Source organism: Amblyomma mixtum, chromosome 3 (assembly GCF_055824585.1).
Source record: "Amblyomma mixtum isolate Tamu chromosome 3, ASM5582458v1, whole genome shotgun sequence".
Lineage (NCBI taxonomy): Eukaryota > Metazoa > Arthropoda > Arachnida > Ixodida > Ixodidae > Amblyomma > Amblyomma mixtum.
The window spans coordinates 219,084,025-219,098,629 of NC_143014.1; the positions used below are offsets into that span (position 1 = coordinate 219,084,025).

General features: G+C 51.5%; 1 protein-coding gene across 1 annotated transcript in view; it reads right to left on the reverse strand.

Annotated features, from left to right (window-relative positions):
* LOC149353721 (nose resistant to fluoxetine protein 6-like) overlaps window positions 1–9,114 on the reverse strand; it is a 100,353-nt gene extending 91,239 nt beyond the window's left edge. The window contains exon 1 of the mRNA XM_089582751.1: window positions 8,757–9,114. Within this exon, the coding sequence (XP_089438877.1) occupies window positions 8,757–9,114 (358 nt within the window). The remainder of the gene's footprint in view (window positions 1–8,756) is intronic.
* Between the last annotated feature and the right edge of the window lie 5,491 nt (window positions 9,115–14,605).

Here is a 14,605-nt window from a genome sequence, read left to right on the forward strand (position 1 = left end):
TTTTCGTTAATGACGTCTGCTTGACCTGAGAGGAGGTTGCAAAGAAGTCATAAAAAGAGCCAAGATAGATTGCAGGCTTCATGTTTGATCAGCGATTAGGACAGGATTCATGTCAGCCGTAACTGTCATACCAATCATCCCTGCAGTTTGTGTAGTTTGTGCAGTTGTGTCAATAAACAGCCATAAAATATTGTGACGAATATTACACGGCACACCGTTAGATACACAAGAACTGTTCCAGTCTGCCGAGCGGTCACCAGCAAGCAGGCGAAAACCCTTCTTCTTCCTCGTCACAAACGAGATGGCGGAGCACTTCTTCTTCGTCCACTTCTAAGCTGTATCATTGCTCCCTCCTCTGCAGTATCGCCTCGATGCGGGCCGCTTTCATAGAGGGGAAATGGGTTGGACACGGAAAGTTAAACACAGCTATCACGACACAGAACCGGTGGCACTCAAAGTACAATCAGCAGGACGGTCGTAGTACGGCTTCATACGAACGACGTGCACAACATCCGGATGCGGTGGTCTGCGCGATGGGCGGCCTGGGGTTGTCGGAGAAACTTCGTACGTCACGTCGCTAACGCGGCGAAGAACTCGGTAAGGTCCGAAGTATCGGCGCAGTAATTTTTCGGACAACCCACGGCGACGAACTGGTGGCCAAATCCACACATGGTCGCCTGGTTCGTACGTAACGAATCGCCGTCCGAGATTATAGCGGTCAGCGTCGACGTGCTGTTGACGGTGTATTCGCTGCCTGGCCAGTTGACGTGCTTCTTCAGCCCGCTGAACGAAAGTGGCGACGTCAAGATCTGGCTCTAGGTCACACTAAGGGTCGACGGGCAACATGGCATCCAAAGAAGTAACAACTGGACGACCGAAGACAAGCTGGAAGGGCGTGAGCCGCGTTGTCTTCTGTAGGGCCGTATTGTAAGCGAACGTTAAGGCGCTCCACCAAACCATTTGTCTGTGGGTGGTACGCTGTTGTACGCCTATGGCTGGTGTGGGTCAGATCTAGGACTGCCTGAGTCAAGCGGGCCGTGAAAGCAGCTCCACGGTCAGTAATGATAACCGCCGGAGCCCCATGACGCAGCACGATGTTGTGTACAAAAAACGTAGCTTCTTCGACAGCTGTTCCGTTTGCAAGCGCCGTCGTCTCAGCGTACCGCGTCAAATAATCCGTCGCGACAGCAATCCAATGTTTTCCAGTGGATGACTTCGGGAAAGGGCCGAGTAGGTCCATTCCCACTTGTTGAAAGGCGTCTTCGGAGGCGCTATGGGATGAAGAAATCCTGCGGGTTTTAAGGGAGGAGGCTTACGGCGCTGGCAGTCGCGACAGGTTTTGATGTATGTCCGCACTGATGGAAGTAATCTGGGCCAGTAGTACCTCTGCCGAATCCTCGCTAAGGTACGACTGACCCCCAGGTGGCCGGCAGATGGTTCGTCGTGGCAAGCGCTCAAGATATCAGGTCGCAACTGGGACGGGACTACGAGCAGAAATGTTGCGGTGTTGCTCTCAAAGTTGCGCTTGTAGAGGACGCCGTTCTGCAGAGTGAAAGATTTGAGCCCACGAAGAAAAACACGAGGAACGCGGGGACCATCGCAGCCTTCCACGTACGCGATGAGCGGCGCTAACTCTGGGTCCTCCCTTTGCAGCTGCGCCATATCGGTTGCGCTAACAGCACCAAGGAAAGAGAAGTCTTCAGTGATTTCTGGGGAAGCCAGGTCCACTGGCGCGCGTGATAAACAATCCGCATCTTGGTGCTTCCGCCCCGACTTGTACACGACCGTTACGTCGTACTCCTGCAAACGGAGGCTCCACCTCGCCAACCGCCCAGATGGATCTTTTAGGCTGGCCAGCCAGCATAACGAGTGGTGATCGCTGACAACGCGAAAGGGTCTTCCGTAAAGGTATGGGCGGAACTTACTGATGGCCCAGACTACCGCAAGACATTCTTTCTCAGTCGTTGAATAGTTGCATTCCGAGCGCGAAAGTATACGGCTTGCGTAAGCGATGACTCGTTCGGCGCCATCCTGCCACTGTACTAGGACCGCCCCAGGGCCTACGTTGCTAGCATCAGTGTGTATGTCGGTTGCTGCGGCGTCATCGAAATGGGCGAGTATCGGTGGACGTTGCAGGCGTTGTCGGAGCTCCACGAAAGCATCATCTTGGTCGCTTCCCCACAAGAAGGGTGTGTCGTCTCTGGTCAGCGCTGTTAAGGGTTCAGCTATTTTGGAAAAATCTTGGACGAATCGTCGATATTAAGAGCACAGTCCCAAAAAACGTCGAAGAGTCTTTTTGTCAGTGGGACGCGGGAAACTGGAGACAGCAGCGGTCTTGTCGGGATCTGGGAGAACACCGCGCGCGCTGACAACATGGAGGAGGAAACGAAGCTCCTCAAAACCGAAATAGCATTTCTCAGGCTTGATCGTAAGTTGCGCACATTGGAGCGCCCGGAGCACTGTGCGCAGCCGCTCCAAGTGTTGCTCGAAGGTGGGCGAGAAAATGACGACATCGTCCAGGTATATGAGGCACGTCTGCCACTTTAGCCCAGATAAGACAGTGTCCATCATGCGCTGGAAAGTCGCCGGCGCTGAGCACAGTCCAAACGGGAGCACCTTAAATTCGTATAGACCATCAGGCGTCACAAAAGCAGTTTTCTCGCGGTCTCGCTCGTCCACCTCTATCTGCCAGTAGCCGCTTTTGAGATCTAAAGAGGAAAAGAACCTGGCATCACGTAGTCTGTCGAGTGCATCATCAATCCTGGGGAGCGGGTAAACGTCCTTTTTGGTCACGTTGTTCAGTTTGCGGTAATCAACACAAATCTCAAGGTGTTGTCTTTCTTTTTCACGAGGACCACCGTTGATGCCCATGGGCTTGTCGACGGTTGAATGACATCGTCGGCGAGCATTTCGTCCACTTGCCTTTTAATGGCTTCGCGTTCCGTCGAAGAAACGCGCTATGGGCGCTGGCATACGGGTGGTGTAGTCTCGTCGGTGATGAAGCGATGCTTTGCGACAGGCGTACGACCGACCCTGGAGCTTGTGGCAAAACAATCCGCGAAGTCGGTTATAAGCGCCGAGAGGAGAGCCTTCTGCTCAGGCGCCAAATCCGGATTGATTCTGACGGACGGAAGGACAGGACATGGTGGAGCCTGGTCTTGAGGACTTGTCTCCAGGGCGCACACTTGAGGCACCACGGCGAAGTCATGCAGGAAGGCGACAGCCGTGCCCTTGGCGAGGTGCTGCAACTCGTTGGCAAAATTTGTAAGGAGCACACTAGCACAACCGACTTGTAGTTGGACGAGCCCGCGAGCGACGGCTACTCCCTTCTCGAGAGGCAGGGGTACGTGGCTATCAGCGACACCTTCGTAGTCGTGGAATAAATCGTTCCTTACGAGAACTAGCACACTGGACCGGGGTGGCACCATTACGTCGTCGTCAACAAGTCGCTGAGCAGTGAAGCGTGAGTCGTCTGTGTCAGTGCGCGCCACGGCCCGTTTACTCGAGAACGTGACCCGTGCTTCGTGCAGGTCAATGACAGCACCGTTCGTGTGGAGAAAGTCGAGACCGAGGATCAAGTCCCTCGAACACTCACGGAGGACTACAAATTCTCCGGCGTACACAAAACCACGGATATCGACACGAGCTGTGCACCTGCCGGCGGGGATAATCAGGTGACCTCCAGCAGTGCGAATGCTAGGCCCCGACCACCCCGTCAATACTTTCTTCAGTTGTAAGGCAAGGGCCAGGCACATGACAGAATAGTCGGCACCAGTATCCAGCAAAGCGGTCACGTTGATTACGTCACTTTTGACGCACAAATCGGAGGTAGCGCGTCGGATGCTGTCACTACTCGCTCCCGGAGAAACATCGTCGCGTGGTAGTGGCGCAGGAGGATCTTCACAAGTCCCGGCATCAGCGGCCTTGCCTCCAGAGGCCGCTGGAATCAGTTTTCCCGGCGTGGACTGGGAGAACGGCGCCCGGAGTAGCCTGCGGCTTGACGGGGGCTTGGAGAACGGTAGCGTCCCGGCGAGGTGATCGAGCCTCCTGGTGGCCTCACGTGATGTGGTTCTGGCGCGACGACAGATGGAATGCTATCTCCTGCGGTCGTTCCCCGTTCTGAGGGCACGGGTCGTCCGGCGCGAAACCACGCCGGCCCACGCGGCGGTATGGGCACGCCCTGTAGAGGTGACCCGCCTCGCCACAGTGATAGCAGAGGGACCGACGATCCGGGGCACGCCACACTTCACTCTTTCGCGGTCGCTGATAGGCTGGCGGAGCGTCACCACGACGGGAGCTCGACGAGAGCACTGCTAGAGTCGCGGCAGTGACGTCGTACCCAGGGGCCTGGCGCAGGACGGACGCATACGTGGGCCTTGCATCAGGCTGGCGAGGAACCTCGGAAATCTGGTGCTGTTGTGCTGCCGGGCGCACCTCATCCCGGATGACTTCGCTCAGTGGCGTGAAAGATGGCGTCTCGGACGGCGTACGGAAGGCCTGCAGTTCCTCTCTGACGACAGATCGGACCAGCTCGCGTAGAAAGGCCGCGTCGATTCCGGGAGGCATGGAGATGAGATCAGGCCCGAAGGTGTTAACGTCGCGATTGTACTGGCGGGCTCGCTGTTCCAGCGTCTTCTCCATAGTTGCCGCCTCGGTGAGGAACTCTGCCACAGTGCTTGGTGGGCTGCGCACGAGTCCTGCGAAGAGCTCTTGCTTGACACCCCGCATGAGGTGGCGAAGCTTCTTGTCTTCTGTCATGTTGGGATCCGCGCGCTTAAAAATGCGAGTCATGTCCTCGCAGTACATGCGTACACTCTCGTTGTGGCGCTGGTTGCGCGAGTGTAACGCAGCTTCTGCTCGCTCTCGACGGTCTGCATTCGGAAAAGTGGCTTTAAGATTGCGGCAGAAAGCTTCCCAGGACGTAAACGAAGCTTCATGGTTTTCGAACCATGTCCGAGCCGACTCTTCAAGTGCAAAATAGACATTCTGGTGCTTACGGTTGTCACTCCAGCCGTTGTAACGGGCAACCCGTTCGAAGATCTCGAGCCAATCCTCGGCGTCCTCGAACACGTCACCATGAAACGACGGGGGTGTTCGTGGCTGATGACAGAGGATGTGCGCCGGGAGCGTGGTCTCAGTTGCCATGGCAGCTGGTGCCTCCGAAGGCCGGGGTTGCGTCGCCCTGGTTGCAGCCGGAAGGAGTCCAAATTCAGGGGACGCTCCACGGAGGCGGCGGCCGCGGCGCTGCTGAACTGGGGTGAGATCCGTATTGGTCGGTAGCCTACGCGGGTCTGGAAGCGTACCCCGCACCTCCACCAGATTTGTCACGAATATTACACGGCACACCGTTAGATACACAAGAACTGTTCCAGTCTGCCGAGCGGTCACCAGCAAGGAGGCGAAAACCCTTCTTCTTCCTCGTCACAAGCGAGATGGCGGAGCACTTCTTCTTCGTCCACTTCTAAGCTGTATCAATATATAAAATGTAAATGTGACTGGCTAACTAACTTTATCGAAATATGCTACTCAGCCTTTTTCGACAAATGGCGGTATTCGGCGCTAATGTTCGCTGCCACAAGTTCAGTTCGCTGGTTGTGCAGGGCAATGACTCTCCGGCCAACGCAGACTTCATGGCTCAACAGTAACGACAGGTTTCCCGCTGCGATGCAATGGCTCTCACTTGGGTTGTCGCGCTCCACCGTGATAAAAAAAAGCTGGCGCGCGGTGGTTGGGCGACATGGCCATCACACATGCGAAAAACTGGCCACCGCGGCTGAATTTTGTCGGCAATGGCGCACTAGTACGAGAACGTCGCCATCAGTTCTCGGAGGTCGATGATCGCATCATCTTACGAAAGGAAATCGAGGCCCAGGATCCGGTCCTTTGAATGAAGTTTACACCACGAATCTCTCTTCTAACCGTGCAGACGCCCAGTAGAAGCAGCAGATGGCCGCCAGCTGTCCGCATTTGCGTTCCGTGACAAAGGTAGGACTTTTCCCAGGACATTTGCAAGATCATCACTCACAAGAGAGAAATCGACTCCGGTATCTACGTTGGCACTCACGGGATGGTTGCAAGCAACAGATGGGATTTCAGCTGAAACTTGCTCCCTTCCTGAAAGCGGGTCGGGGTAGGGGTCAGATGGGGGGGTTTTTGGGATCATTAAAATTGGGGAGTGAATCGGAGGCTGCTTTGGGGGTCGAAAGGTGGTCAGACAGAAGTGTCGGAGGTCGTGTCTTAGGGCGGAGTTCAAAATGCCGAGTGACAGCGGCCCTGCCTCCGGGTGGACTACAGGTCTACCTCAGGGACGAGTGACGATTTGTACAGGCGTGGGGAGAGACCTATATTGGCGCTGCGGCGAAGGCGCAGGCGGGACATCGACCGTCAGGTACAAACGAATGTCCAGGGGTCGTTCCCAATTGCGTGGCCGGTTTGCGTTTGGTGAAAACCCTCGCAGACTCATGTGACTGTACGGGCAGTGGCGTTGTGTGTGGCCTGCTTTGCCGCAGTGCAAGCATAGCAGCCGGATTTTTGACGTGCGCCACCCATGTTCTTTCTTGACTGGTGGTCGTCCATCAGGAAATTCCGTCAAATGAGGGAACCGTCTCTGCGGCAATGCGGCACGCGCAAAGCAATAGAACACTGGTGGTGCTGAAGCAGAGCGGCGTAGCGTGTCGCTGTATGTCATGACATACGATGTAGGCGGCTCGGAAGGTGCCATTTTCTGCACCAGTCGACGTATTTGTTCCCGAAAGACACTTGCGATGGTTCCGATACCAGAGTTTTGCTCGACAGAATAAAGCTTCTGCAGGGTTCTTGCATAATACTCCATACAAGCTTATGAAAGGCCTCCCGCTCGTTGCCGGCATGTGGAAGTCCCCAGCGGTGCCATTCGCCGGACGGCTGTAACGCGAAAACCTCTGCTGCAGGAGCTTTCTTTGCCTGTCCTTTCCGTAGGAAAATCGACCACAGTCCTGGAGGGGGGTTTCGTGCACCAACCCGACGAACGTCTGCTCTTTGACCACTCGTATGAGATAGCGCACCTTCACTGCTTCCAACAATGAGGGATCAGCGCGTTTGAAGGGCGGCGTCATTTCCTCCAAGGACATGGCGACACTGTCACATGGCGGTTGCACTCTTTACTGCAGCGCAAGTTCAGCGCTCTCGTTCCGTTCATATCTGTTGAAAGTCTCGAGCAACTGGCGCCAGAAGCCTCACCAGGTGCTGATATCGGGCTCGTGGTTTTTAAACCACGTCTTGGCTGCATCTTGAAGATCGAAACTGGCAATCCGCAGCTTGCGGTCTTCGTCCCACATATTGAACGGCGCGATGTTGCTGTCTAGCCAGTCCTCAACGTTATCAAACTTGTCGCCTTGAAACGACGTGGGCGTGCGAGGCGCATTGGGAAATGTGCGAGGCACAACTCACGGAGTGCTGGATGGTCTGGCTTGCCTCCCTGGCCGTCATGTATCAGGTGGTGTGATGAGTGGGCAGGCCTAAAGAGCTAGGATTGTCAAACGGATGCAAGCATTTGAACAATTTTTGTGCCCACGGGATGTAGCTGGGCGTGAGAGGCTCCTGCTAGCTACGTCGTACTTGAAGCAGTACCTAGCGGTGGCACCAAACAGTCACGGGCCGGCGGAAGAGCGTTCAAGAGCTTTAACTCGACACGAAAAGCACCGGACACTGCACGGTACGGCTCAGCCGACGGACACTCGAGTCAAGAAGGCGCGAATTGACCTAGTCCGACCACATGGCGGCGAAAATTCAATTACTGACGGTGTAGAAATATGGAGCGGTTCAAGCTGCCTTGCGCTATGAGAAACCGTCATGCTCAAAGCTTACTTTGGTAAAAATCACGTACAGACTTTATCAAAACTTTTTTTTTTCGCGACCCATCACAGAAAAAATCGCCTTTCTTGGTGCTAGTCACTCAGTTGATCGGCTTTTCTCTTCCAAAAAGCGTTGCATTAACTACTCTGATCTTTTCTAGGTTGTCTCCTTTTAGCTTGCAAGCTGTATGAAACTCGTTTCTACTGTCCTTGTCCCATCTTGTGAACTTTTTGTTTGTTCTCTAGCATGTGTTTATTGATCTTGCGGTCATTGAAATGTATGACTGCTTATTAGATCTTTTAGGTTAAAAGCCATCTTCCGCTTAATGCACTCATACTCTCCTGCTTGGTTTTTGCAGGTTGCGGCATGACTGTATTGAAAAAATATAAAAAGTAAGTGTCTGGGGTGGTAAGCTCTGTGAACGGTAATGGGAATGGTTTGTCCTTGCTCAAAGCGGGCGCGATGACCCAGTTTTGGAATTTCAAATTGCTAATTTGATTGGCGCATTCAGCTAGAATATACTTGCGCATGTTTACCGCAAAGTAAGGTTGCACTGAGTACCAACTTTCACGTCTTACTTCTCCTTGCCTCTTCGGGCTAATTTTATTGGGTGGTTTTGCGGCCGCACTGTCAGTATAAAAAAATTCTATTCGAGTAATATGTGTCACAAAGTTTAGAAGCCTCACGCACTCTTTACGATTCTAGTTCTGCATTTGTGCTACTTATTTCTATTAGTGTATCACAGAAATTTTGTCTCCTGGAAACATTTTAGATTGCATCATACATCTCACGTCATTGAGTTCAACGTATTGCGTACCCCTGATATGGTGCAGTTTTTATTAGTCCACAATTTTTTCTTTTCCACCTGGAGCAATTCTACGCACGGAAATTCGCAGGACATACAAAAGCCAGCGTTAACTCACGTCTCAAGGCCCACGGCTCCATGTTCTCGAATGCACGGAATGTCCTGCGTAGCGCTGCTCTGCACACGGGCCGCACATCGGCCCCCAGCAGCTTGCCTTTTAGTGAAGCAGGTACATGGATGAAACTCTCGGCTACAACTTCTTGTAAGTCCCGCTTGAAGTAAACGTCGTCCTTCGCTATCATGTCCACTGTCGTCGCCGACGCTTGTGTCCTAGATTGCGCCTTCGAAATGTCTGGCGTACTGTCAGCACACGAACACTGAATTATCAGCAGAAGCAAGAGGCACGTAGTCAAGAGACTTGCTGCCGTGAATGGGCGATTCCCTCTGCTGTTTGCTGCCGGTCTTGGAGAGAACATTCTGACCAAGAACATCTCTTAGAAAGGATAAAACTGGTGAATCAGTGCGGTGCCGGGTGCCTGTCTCTGTAATGCAATTGAACCTAATGTATGAACGGAAAGGGCGTTGTCCTACAGAAGGAACAAGAAATGTACGCCTTTTGGGCACCTTTCAAAATGCAGTGTAAAGAGCTCAGCCGCTACCGCTTCAGTGAGACTTGCAGAACGAGAACTGCAGCGGCGCAAAAGCCTCCCTTAATAACAAGAGAAAAAAAAAGTAAGCACGTCGTTTATCTCTGAGGACAGAAAGGGTCAGTAGAGGTTATCAGGTAATTTCATATAAAGGACTGAAGTCAAATAATTGCAAAAATAAGCGTGATGGAAGCTCGCAGCTGTCTTGACGGGCCTACAGACAAGCACTGCGTTACTAAGCTCACGCAGACGCCATCTAACGGACAGGTCACAACCGCAGATGATGTGTACAGTTTTGACGTCTCTGGGATGCGGTGCATTTCATTGTTGGGCTTTCTGAGCAGCCCAAATGAAATTGGTATCATTCCGTGCGACGAATATCATAGTACAGCTTTATTGTACCATTAAAAAATGAAAATATAAGGCCTGTACGTTATGCTGTACGTTATGCTGTTTATTAAGGAAAACATAACTAAGGCTTTACTTGAAGTAAAAAGATTCACAAAGCTCTCTTTTAGCTTCTTCTTAAACTAATGTAGAGGGGAGTTGGGGTATAGCACGTATAAATAGTTTAGCTATTGTTGATCTTAATGGTGTAGCTACAGTAGCCGGACGGGTTGCCTGGCATCTCGCGCCCAAACTCGTCCGTCGCTATATCCCATGTGGCACAGCCTTGTTTAAGAGAGCTGCTGTGTGATTGGCGAGTGCTGCTGCTGCTCCTGCCTATTCCAGCTGCCGTTTGCGACGTTGTCCCTGTTGCTCAAGCTTCATCTGTTACCACATGGCGTCACGCGCAGCGACATTAGCGACCGAGAGGTCCGGATTTCTAGAAGAGGTGGGGGGGGGGGGGGGTGTCCACAGCAGCTATACTTCGTCACACAAGATGTTTGCAGCACTACGGAAAGCAGAGCCCTCTCGTGCAATCAGGGCTGCAGGAACACAAAAAATAGTCGCCCGAATATTTGAGCAGTGTAGGACTATCAATCAAACATGAAGCACAGCAATTGAAAACATAGTTTGGACTGGTAGATTTAGATGGTATAGAGTGCGTCAATCACTGGTGAAATTAAGAAAGCCCGTACGAACACAGCTTTGCGGAGGCTTGCTGCGAGGTAGTGATGCGTCGCCATTTTCCAACATGGCGCCGGCCGAGTCGGTTGTGTCGCCAGTGTGCCCTACACCGACAGTGCGCTCCTTTTCCAAGCAGGCCATCGCAGTTGGCTTCTTGAAGTGCTTTGCGTCGAGAACAGGGGCAGTTCAAGTACGCATGCGCTCATCAAGAAGACGGTAAAAATCACTCAGGTGAGCGAGCGAACGCTTTACCAGTGGACAACGCAGACGTTGAAGGCGGGCCGAATGTTGTCCCCGAAGAAGCCAGCAGCGTTACAGTGATGGACAACGCGCCATATCATTCTGTAAAGCAGGATAAAGTGCGGCGGATGACTAGCCTCAAAAAAGGACATATAGACTTGGCTGCCTGGAAAACGTGTCGCGTGGAGTAGCGACATGATGAGGGCCGAGTTCATGAAGCTTGTCAACAACGTGAACACATGTGGGGACCGATACTGTGTGGACTGCATCGCCGAGGCTGCTGGCCGTCTCATTGTGCGCTTGCCACCCTAACGCTGCCAACTGGACCCGATAGTGCTTGTTTGGAGCGATGTCAAGGGCTTTGTCGCCAGTCAGAACAAGACGTTTAAACTCTAAGACGTGGAGCCTCTGGCTTGGCAAGGCATCATGCAAGTGACTGCTGAGAAATGGAAGAATTACGTGCAGCATGTTATTAGTGAGGAAGGTGGGATGAGGAAACTGGGCCAAGTCATCGACGATGTTGTTGACAAAGGACCGCCTATTGTTGTCAACCTGGAGGACGACACAACCAGCAGAGCTGAATGGAGTTTTGATGAGGACGATGAGATGAGCTCCATTAACGTGCTAACGTACGCGCGAAAGTCGGTGTACTGTCCCAGCGTCCCTCATGATATACGGCAGACGCCGTAGCGGACGGTCCTGATTAATTTGACAGCATGTGTGTTGATTTTCACGCAGCCCATAGGGTTGTTTTGCATTTCGCCAAAATCGAGATTCGGCTGCCCCGGCCTGCATTCGGCCCAGCATAATAGCGTAGAGACTATTCTGGAATAAATAAATTTATATACACATGACCGGAACATTGAAAATAACTGTGACATGACAACGCAGGAACTGATACAAACAGGTTGCGGCAAAAAAAAAAGAAAAAGTGGGGCCAGTGCGTCTGGAACGGGCGTCTGCCTGTACAAAAACAAACAGATCAAAGAAGGATGGACGGACGGACGGACGGACGGACGGACGGACGGACGGATGGATGGACGGATGGACGGACAGACGGATGGACGGACAGATGGATGGATGGATGGATGGATGGATGGATGGATGGATGGATGGATGGATGGATGGATGGATGGATGGATGGATGGATGGATGGATGGATGGATGGATGGATGGATGGATGGATGGATGGATGGATGGATGGATGGATGGATGGATGGATGGATGGATGGATGGATGGATGGATGGATGGATGGATGGATGGATGGATGGATGGATGGATGGATGGATGGATGGATGGATGGATGGATGGATGGATGGATGGATGGATGGATGGATGGATGGATGGATGGATGGATGGATGGATGGATGGATGGATGGATGGATGGATGGATGGATGGATGGATGGATGGATGGATGGATGGATGGATGGATGGATGGATGGATGGATGGATGGATGGATGGATGGATGGATGGATGGATGGATGGATGGATGGATGGATGGATGGATGGATGGATGGATGGATGGATGGATGGATGGATGGATGGATGGATGGATGGATGGATGGATGGATGGATGGATGGATGGATGGATGGATGGATGGATGGATGGATGGATGGATGGATGGATGGATGGATGGATGGATGGATGGATGGATGGATGGATGGATGGATGGATGGATGGATGGATGGATGGATGGATGGATGGATGGATGGATGGATGGATGGATGGATGGATGGATGGATGGATGGATGGATGGATGGATGGATGGATGGATGGATGGATGGATGGATGGATGGATGGATGGATGGATGGATGGATGGATGGATGGATGGATGGATGGATGGATGGATGGATGGATGGATGGATGGATGGATGGATGGATGGATGGATGGATGGATGGATGGATGGATGGATGGATGGATGGATGGATGGATGGATGGATGGATGGATGGATGGATGGATGGATGGATGGATGGATGGATGGATGGATGGATGGATGGATGGATGGATGGATGGATGGATGGATGGATGGATGGATGGATGGATGGATGGATGGATGGATGGATGGATGGATGGATGGATGGATGGATGGATGGATGGATGGATGGATGGATGGATGGATGGATGGATGGATGGATGGATGGATGGATGGATGGATGGATGGATGGATGGATGGATGGATGGATGGATGGATGGATGGATGGATGGATGGATGGATGGATGGATGGATGGATGGATGGATGGATGGATGGATGGATGGATGGATGGATGGATGGATGGATGGATGGATGGATGGATGGATGGATGGATGGATGGATGGATGGGAGAGCCCCCTTGGAAAAGGGGTGGTGGCAGTTGCCACCATGCTCAGCTGTTCTTTATTTTTGTGCAACTGTGTTGTCAATTTTCATTAAGATCCGCCACCTTCTTTACCCTTTACCTACAGTTTCCTACACTTCTAACCTTATGTCACATCTCTGCTTTTCAGCCACCAATCCTCCAATCGCTTTTTACTAACTTCCACTGCAGATTTTATAAACCCTAGGGCCTCCGGAAGAGTGACTGTGCCTGCATCGATAGCCGGATGAATACCATCACATTTGAGTATGAGGTGTTCTATTGTTTCCACAGATCTAGTACACACTGCACATGTGTCATCTTCCCTAAATTTCTTTTTGTAGCTGCGCGTTCTAAGACACCCTGACCTAGCTCCAAAAAGTAGGGCACTGCCTCTTGAGTTATCATAGAAAAATTCTTTTCTGATCTACCTTTTCCAGTATCGATAGAGTTCTACACTGTTTCTTTTCCATTTAATTAATCCAATTTTTAACTTCCGCGTTTTTAACCTGTCGTTTAATGCTCTTTTTTTCTTCGTCCTCATGACCGGCATACTTACCGGTTAGTTTTCTAGTACTTTTCCGCCCCTGTGAGTCAGCGCTCTTTCTGTATAAATATTTAAATACCTTAGCTGCCCACCTGTTATCGTCCCATTTCCTCAGGCGTTCTTCATATAGTATTTCACTTTTAGCTTCCCGTACTTCGAACGATGCCCAGCCCATATCCCCTTGTACTGCCTCGTTTAGTGGTTTTGCCGTGAGCACCTTGTGCTAATCTTCCAGCAGCTATCTGATTTACGTCTATAATCTCGGCTGATCTTCTGCCCTTAAGCACAGAACCGCATTGCCGAAAGTAAACCCTGGCATCATTATTCCTTTCCAAATACCTCTCAGTACTTCATATTTGTTGTACCCCCATAATGCCAATGTTTCATTATCCCGGCGTCTCTTCGTCCTTCTGCCTTAAGGGCCTGTTCATGCTTTTCCGTGTATATCTGCCCTTCGTTTAACCATATCCCGAAGTACTGGTATTCGGCCACTTTCGGTGTTTCGTGACCTTGTACTGTAAGCACCTGATCAGCTGTATCGTTGAAAATCATCACACCTGATTTAGTTGCGCTAAAACTGAATCCTAGAGCATCTCCTTCGTCTCCACAACAATTAACCAAAATTTGTAAATCTTCCTGGCTATCTGCTAACAGTACAATATCGTCCACATACATTAAACCCTGGAGTCGCTGCTCAACTACATTTCCGCCTAATCTGTACGACAGATTATAACCTAGATTACATTCTTCTAGCCTTCTTTCCATATTTGTCACATAAAGCATGAAAGGTGATAGAGGACAACCTTGCCTTAATCGTTTCTGTACCCCCCAAGTTGTGGTACTTTTTTTCCCTTACCAGGCAATTTCAACTTCATTATCTTGGTAGATTTCCTGTAGAAGATCAATTACCTCATGACCGATACCTAAATCTTTTGCCGCCGCGGTGGCTCAGCGGTTATGGTGCTCGGCTGCTGACCCAAAAGACGCGGGTTCGATCCCGGCCGCGGTGGCTGGAATTTCTTTGGAGGAGAAATTCTAGAGGCCCGTGTACTGTGCGATGTCAGTGCACGTTAAAGAACCCCAGGTGGTCAAAATTTCCGGAGCCCTCCACTACGGCGTCT